We start from the raw sequence: 7,396 nt of genomic DNA, 5'->3' as shown, positions 1-7,396 counted from the left end.
ACTGTTTCCTGTAGTGTTTAACAGCCAATCAAAATGCTCAAACCACAAAGAAGCCAAAGACTTGATTGATTTGAGATATTGTTGTTTTTTTTTTTTAACAATTTTTTTTTTAATTTGATTTGGGTTAATGACTGTTGTAACTGCTCATTTTAAAAAATGCCATTGTATTGATTTACCATAGACACAAATTTTATCCATGGTGACGGACACTATCATTAACAGGATACTTTGCAGATTTTCGTGTGTGGAGATGAACTGTGGTAAACTTCCCTCAGTCTAATCAGAGCCTAGATATCCCCCCAAATGATGGTATTTTCCTGGCTCTCGCGCTGTTGCTCGAGCTACAGGCTGTAATTCTGAATTTTTGTATTGCCCACCACCCTGCTGCTGCAGCAGAAACAAAGAGTATACAGCCGATCAAGAGAGTTACCCGCCCCTCTCTGTCAAACTAAGACTGAAATACGATCAGACAATAAAATTAGGCAGTGCTGATCGAATATAAATCAAGATTCTGTTGCTGTACTGCCTGTTTCTTTCCTAATATGATTGATGTGTTTAGCTGTAATAGCAAGACTTTGGGAACAGGAAGTGGGCGCCACACTGCGTCATGCACAGTGAACGCAGAGGCTGAAAAAATGGACAACAATCGGTCAAACTAAGCAGAGCTGATAAAATATAAACCAAGATTTTGTTACAAAGTTGCCTATTTCTCACCTCAGATGTTTTTAAAAACATGTTTGAGCTTTCTGTTTAACTGTAATACGAGATCCGCCGCCATTGTTTGTGATGTCATCCATCAGCAGGAGCAATGCATTCTGGTAGTTGTAGGTTTTCTACTTATTAAGCAAGTGTCCCTTTTCTCTGTTTTCTCTGATCATGTAGCACAAATTTCAAAGCATTTGTGTCTTTCTTCACAGAGACGGCCTAGTTTAATGTGAAGACTCTCTTTATATCATTGAAATACTGAAAAAAAATCTAAAATCAAATTATCGATATGTAAACTTGGCAATAAAAGAAACACTTTTTGATATGACCACTTAAGTTTGGGAAAGATTTTTAGTTCAAGTGTTAATTAGATGACACGTCTTACAGAGATTGTCTTTTTGATTGTCTCTGAACAGGAAGCTCTGTCACAACGCATTCATACAAAGTGCTATCATTAGCTTAGCATTGTTCTCTGACCTTAGTTTGCAGGCAAAGTCTAAATCGATGATCTTTGGTGCCTATTATAGAAATCATAAAACGTTCATATACAGTACCTTTTCACACATATATGTACACACTAACATTGTCTCGACTGTTGGAGACAGAAACACTACTGCAGCGGACTGCTCTTGCGGCTGAGCTGATTTGCTGATGTCAGCGTCTGCCGGCTGCGTTTTCGTTTTCCAGTCAATAGTGTGTAAAAGAACGGATTCACGCAAGAGTTTCCATACGTCAGTCCTGTGAGGATACGATTCACTGTCACCTGCGTCCCCACTGGAACTGTCCGCAGCAGGTCGGGCTGGTAGAGAGGCAGCAGCTGCCAGATCCAAAAAGGGAGGAAGCAGGCCCAGAAGGCCAGGACGATACCCAGGATGAGGAGCAGGACTTTGGGTTTGGGGGCTCGGGGAGCAGTGCTGCTCCCGCTGGCCCAAGCCGGCCTGGTCTGAGACACCCAGTAAAGGCGACCGAGAGTTGCATAAAGTGCTCCGATGGCCAGCCCGGGACCAAGAATGCTGGTGCAGAAGAGCACGCTCAGGTATGCTTTGGAGCTCTGCTCGTCCCACGCGGGCACACACAGCTGGCCCTCCTGGTTCTCCCCATCCTCCAGGTGCAGCGTGATCATCATGGGCAGACTGAGAGCCACAGCCAGGCCCCAGGCCAGGCCCACTCGCAGCAGGCCAGAGGAGTTAGAAGAGGAGGTGTGCAGAGGATGGGCCACAGCTCGGTAGCGGTCCAGACTCATGATGGTGAGAGTGAAGATGGAGGCGTGCATGGTGAGGAGGTCGAGGCTCAGGAGGAGGCGGCAGCCGAGCTCACCGAAGGCCCAGCCGGACGCCAGGCTATCGTACACGATGAAGGGGGCGGTGAAAAGGTAGAGCAGATCAGCGAGAGCGAGGCTCAGCACCTGGAGGTAGAGAGAGGAGGAGGGGGAGGAAGAGGAGATGGGAGAGGAGGAAGGGGAGGAGGAGTTGGCGAGGCAGGATGGTACGGGTACTGTCATTAGGCAGCAGGTTGGTCCTGCTCGTCTTCTCCTGCTTCTCCTGCGCCTCAGGAGGAGGCCCAGAGTGTACAGATTTCCTGTGATGCCCAGCAAGGAGAGGAGGGAGAGGAAGGAGCAGAAGAGAGCTGTGGACGCCACGCTGGGTGACGGAGAGACGGAGGGAGAGGAGGAGGGAGCAGAGAAATTGGGGATGATAGGGAAGGTGTATGGGGAGGGTGGGGGCAAAGAGCCTGAGAGCTCCATGATGTGAATTGTTAAAAGTTTTGAAAATTTGCAGTCAGTGAATATTGTCTTTTAAAGTGCAAAGAGAAAGATGTGGAGATAGAGAGAAGGGAGGTGGGGTGGGTCAAAAGTAAGAACAAAAAGATATTTTGTTAGTTTCATCAATACTTTTCTCTTTTTTCTTTGTAGATTTTTTATTTGTTAAATAAGCAAAGCAAAGCTAAAACTGATGTGGATCTCTGAGGGATTTTAACGTGAATCATGACACCAGATAAAGAAAATAAAGTCATATAAACATGTAGCCGAAATGAAAATGTCAGCAAAACCAGGATGGTTTATGTTTTAGCAGAAACCTGCTCCGGTTGGCACAGGCTTTACAGTTTTATAGTTTCACAGGGAGCCAGGCGAGGCTGTCATGGTTTTAGTAAAATAATTGGATTTTCAGAGGAGGAGGGCTCCAACTGAAGGCTGTAAATCTTCAAACCTCAGAAGCCTGTTCCTCCTGGAGGTCAGCATTTGGACAACAATTAGGATAATTGAGAAACACTGAAGAGTGACTTTTTTCCCCGTGTAAACAAATCTTAAATGGTTATGTTTTAGTTTATATATCTGGGTTCATGTTGTGCGTATTTGCGCACCGGTGGTTTGGATGTGGAGCGGTGCGTGAAAATCTGCCGAGTCAGTGGATGGTACAACGAGGCGGACGGACAAGTTTTAACTTTATTTTCTATATTTTAATTTCAAAGGAAACTCACATTTTTGACAGTTTCCGTTTGCCCCAGAAGATGACAGCGGGATTGTATCTTACGATGCCTTTTTGTGATATGATTTTGTCAGTTTTGAGACATGCTTCATACTTTTAGACGATGACTGATGATTTTCTGCAGAAATGCAATCAGAGAGATCAAAGCAGACGCGGGGTGCCTGACAGAAACGGCCTTTTTGACACATGGTGACCCGGCCTGCACCGGGGTTAAGAGCTACTGTTGAACTGCGGAGGAGCAGCCGAACCCCCGCGGAGCCGCGCGCCTCCATACGTTACCGGCTCTCTTTAAATAACAGCTGTGCTAGAGGCCCATTCAGGACAGGGCATTAACATTAAATCAGATTGTCTTTAAACTGCTAAATGCAACTGTTTGCATGCATTTTTATTGAATATTTTCCTTAAAAAAACCTTGCAACCCAAGAGCTACATAAATCCACAGGAAAGCCGATTCAGCATAAATTTGGCTAGACCGCGCTGTAAGCAATAAACAGTTTTAGGCGATTAGAAATAGAATAGTTTCACGCTGTAAATACTGCGATTCGTTATTCATATTTTAATGCATGAGAAACACTTTATTGTTTCATATCGGCCTATGTTTTGGCCCTAATCGGCGCTAAAGAAAAACCTGCAATATAGACAATAATCCATATTTCTATAGATCTAATCACATGCATGACCGCACAATAATCTTTTATTTTTATTGTCATTATTTTATAAAAACTTACCTAAAAGAGTTTGATTCCAGGCGCTGTAAAAATAACATCCCATGGATTTGTTTGGTGGAAAAACTCAGTTCCCATTTTGAAAGATCCTCTGAATTCTTGAGTCTTTAGATGAGGATTATTTATCTGCATCAGGAGGAGAATATATGGTGACATTCAGCCTCCAAACTTCTCTGCTGTCTGCCCTGCTCACTGCAGTCTTTCATGTGTCTGCGTGAAGGGGGAGAGGAGTGTGTGTGAGTGGAAAGGGGGTGGGATGTGGTGCTGAGTGAGGGGTAATGAATATTAATATGAACAGGGGTCCAGGGAGACCCCAAGTTTACATTCATTTAGCACAGAGCAGCAACAGAATATATGACAATGACCTCCCTAATCATGTATTTCACTCTCCAGCAATTGACGTAGGGAGCAATAACAGGAAGAGTCTATTTTGCCATTTTAAATGAGGTTTGCGGTTGAAATCAGCTTGTCATTAAAATAATACAGAATCAATGTTAAAGGCATTTAAAACTTATCATAATTACAGCCCCTTTCCATTGCTTTAATTTATGACCACTGCTCAGCCCGCAGCTGCTCTGACTAGCGGCAGAAGAATTTAACATGCAGATAAAGCTAATATTAGTGTGTGTTTTTAAATTCTTATAGTTTATAGCCATGTTTGAGGGGATTTACAGTAAGTTTGATCACACTTTGATGACTCTGTAATGGTTATAATACCTTTGAGCCAGGCATAAATCTCCCAGTGAACTCACTTCCACCAAAGTCAAGCCCATAAATGGTATTGTAACATCATTTTTTTGGCAAATAATCCATTGCTGTATAAGTCAAAGACATGGCCACTGCCATTTAAAATTTATTATGATGGATTTACAAAACTTTGCTTTATTCAGTAACAACACTGTTAATGTACTTTTATGTATACTTTAAAGAATGTAAAAGATAAACTATAGAATACATAAGTAAATGAAAGTCTTTTTTAAAATGACTTCTGTTGCCTCTTTTTTAGTCGCTCAGCAATAAGGTAAACCTTGTTGTTATTGCCAGTGGCATTAAAATCAAAATGACGTGTTTATGGTCGTCCATAATGCAGATCCAAATGGCGATTTAAAGAATCACACTCTGAGCTTCTGTGACCCTTGATAATAGTGCGAAAGTGGATAAAGGGCCATTTAAAGGGAAAGTTCACCTATTTTCAAAAGCTATGTTTGTTCTTCCTGTGGTCAAAAACATTCAAATAGTATTAGCACACATGAACAAATCTGAAATTCATAACCTAGAGAACTGTAATTTAAATTTCTGTTGTTGTGGTGTATAAAGTATAGAGCTGCTCTGTAGACAGTGAATGGGGAAAGATGTTGTAGATAACCCTCAGAGCACACAGGTGAGTTTTGTGAGTTTATGGGTGTTTTTTCTGTTTCATAACTGAGAACGATTGATGAATTACCGTTACATTGCGCTAATTACAATTACTTCTGGGTAGACAACTGGCAATTGATTTCAGCTGCGTCCACGACAGCAGTCTCCCATTCATTGACTGCGGTTATATGGACATGATTAATCTGTTTCTGAGGCTTATTCTGGTTATGATCATATTTGGGATATGGTGTTTATATGAGGACAGAGAAATTGAGTTATTCACAATCCGCGTATACATCTCTGTTTCTTTCAGAGCACCTCGCCCAAGCTTTGTCTCTCATGAACAGAATTTGCCGTTTACATGCTTAAACACATAAACAGAGTACTCCAAAAACCGGATCATAAACAGGTTATTCATGTCGTTGTAAACGCTCTGATTTTCTATGAAGCAGTTCCAGATTTTTACCCTATGACATCACAGTTTTGAGACATATTTTTATGGTTTCTAGCTTTGGGAGAGAGAAGCGCATGTTCACAAATACTGACTTTCCTCAGCCTTTATTTGGTATTCCCCTTAATGGGTTAAAACCTGAACGGTTCTATCAGTAAAAGAATAACACGTGATCTGTGGTTCCCTTTTGGACTCTGGAGTGTTTTTCTTTAATCTACAACCTAAATTCTTGATAAACACAAAGAGTGGGTCAGGGAGTATTTATTGGATTAGTGGTTATAGAAACCACCTCTGTCACCCGAAGGTCGTGAGGTTACTCCCCCGTAAGAGAAACAGGTCAGTCAAGAGCCATGGCAGATTGTCTTGGACATGACCTTGTGTGTACAGAGATCTCGATTTCTGTTTGATACCCGAAAAATGTAAGCACGAATATGAAACTGCACCGTTTAGTCTAACAGTGAGATTGAGTTTGACTCTGCAGAGTTTAGACTCTCTGTGGGACGGGCAGAGAGACGAACGGACCGAGCCAGCATATCACTGGTTTGCTGTCCTTTCATGACGCACTGCAATAACTAATGCACTTCAACTTTGACCCAATGTCAATACCACATCAGCTCATGTTCAAACACAAGGCGCCTCGCACCCCCACCGGGGATTTATACGATGATTTGGTGTTTAAATTATAGAGGAAATTAATTATCCAGCACACTTGCCTGTATCAACATTTTTCCATGTCAGAGAAAAGTCTAACTGGTAGATCTAATAAGTGCTCTGACTTAAAGCTCTGACAACATAAACGGGTCTTTCAGCAGTTATCAAAAGCAACTTACAGTTGCCTGTTATCCGCCGAGTTGTTTTTGGCCCGGCCGTCGTCGAACCCACAGCTGCGGTTTGCCAGCTTCAAGGGGCTGAACAACTTGGAAATGATTCAGTTGTGACTAGCCAGTAAAATGTGTCGGCTGTACGCCTCATGTTGGTGGCGGGGAGTCCACGTTGTCTGCTTCATACATGTGCTGGCGTACATAAGATAGACAGAGACAGGCTGTAAAGATGAGAGAGGGACGGGTGGAAGGGGGGGACATACCTATCCCCACGGGGTGTGAGGAATTTGAACAAATACCTGGCACAGGCATGCCAAAATAGGAGAGGGGGGAGAGGAGCGTGGAGGTATTAGGAGCCGAGGCTCCCTCGCACAAGGACACAGACAGGTAGAACAACTTATTAGATGGAAATTGAGAGGGAGGCTTTAGTGCCAAGGTGGCAAAAAAAGATTTGATGAAGTGATATCAGGTGCTCTGTACGTCTCACATTTATAGGAGTGGAAAAAAGGAGAAACAGTATGTACCGTGACATTTGGGAACGGATATTGCTTAACTTTAACATGGAAAAACAGGAGTGGAGTGGAACAGAGACTGAAAGAAGTCTGAGCGCTGTGCTGTTTATTTGTCTTTGTCAGAACACATCAATCTCAGTCCGTGCAGACACTTTATATAATTTCTAATTACATTTACCTGAGCTATGGGCTTTGTTGTGGCGCTCTGACCTGCACTGCTTGTGTTTTCCCACTTAATTATTCTGCATCCATCTTTAGTATGCAAATATAGGAGATGAAAGCATAGAAAAATTACTCATTCACTTTCCTGTGGTGATTATGAATGACTTTTAAAATGAGG

The 7,396-nt window shown here is 42.6% G+C and overlaps 1 protein-coding gene across 1 annotated transcript; it reads right to left on the bottom strand.

Annotated features, from left to right (window-relative positions):
• Nucleotides 1–1,225: 1,225 nt before the first annotated feature.
• On the bottom strand, nt 1,226–4,005 carry LOC121955915 (urotensin-2 receptor-like). Its single transcript, XM_042504001.1, has 2 exons — nt 3,920–4,005; nt 1,226–2,497 (listed from the first exon to the last, which is right to left on the bottom strand). Exon 2 carries the CDS (start codon nt 2,447–2,449, stop codon nt 1,316–1,318), a length of 1,134 nt encoding a protein of 377 aa, XP_042359935.1. The 5' UTR covers nt 2,450–2,497; nt 3,920–4,005; the 3' UTR covers nt 1,226–1,315.
• Nucleotides 4,006–7,396: the final 3,391 nt, after the last annotated feature.

The sequence above is a fragment of the Plectropomus leopardus genome, chromosome 16 (genome assembly GCF_008729295.1).
Source record: "Plectropomus leopardus isolate mb chromosome 16, YSFRI_Pleo_2.0, whole genome shotgun sequence".
In the NCBI taxonomy this organism is placed as follows: Eukaryota; Metazoa; Chordata; class Actinopteri; order Perciformes; family Serranidae; genus Plectropomus; species Plectropomus leopardus.
This window is presented reverse-complemented; position numbering and strand designations above follow the sequence as displayed.

Bases quoted from the DNA above. Each gene is read 5' to 3' on its own strand.
- LOC121955915 (XM_042504001.1), bottom strand. From the start codon at position 2,449: ATGGAGCTCTCAGGCTCTTTGCCCCCACCCTCCCCATACACCTTCCCT.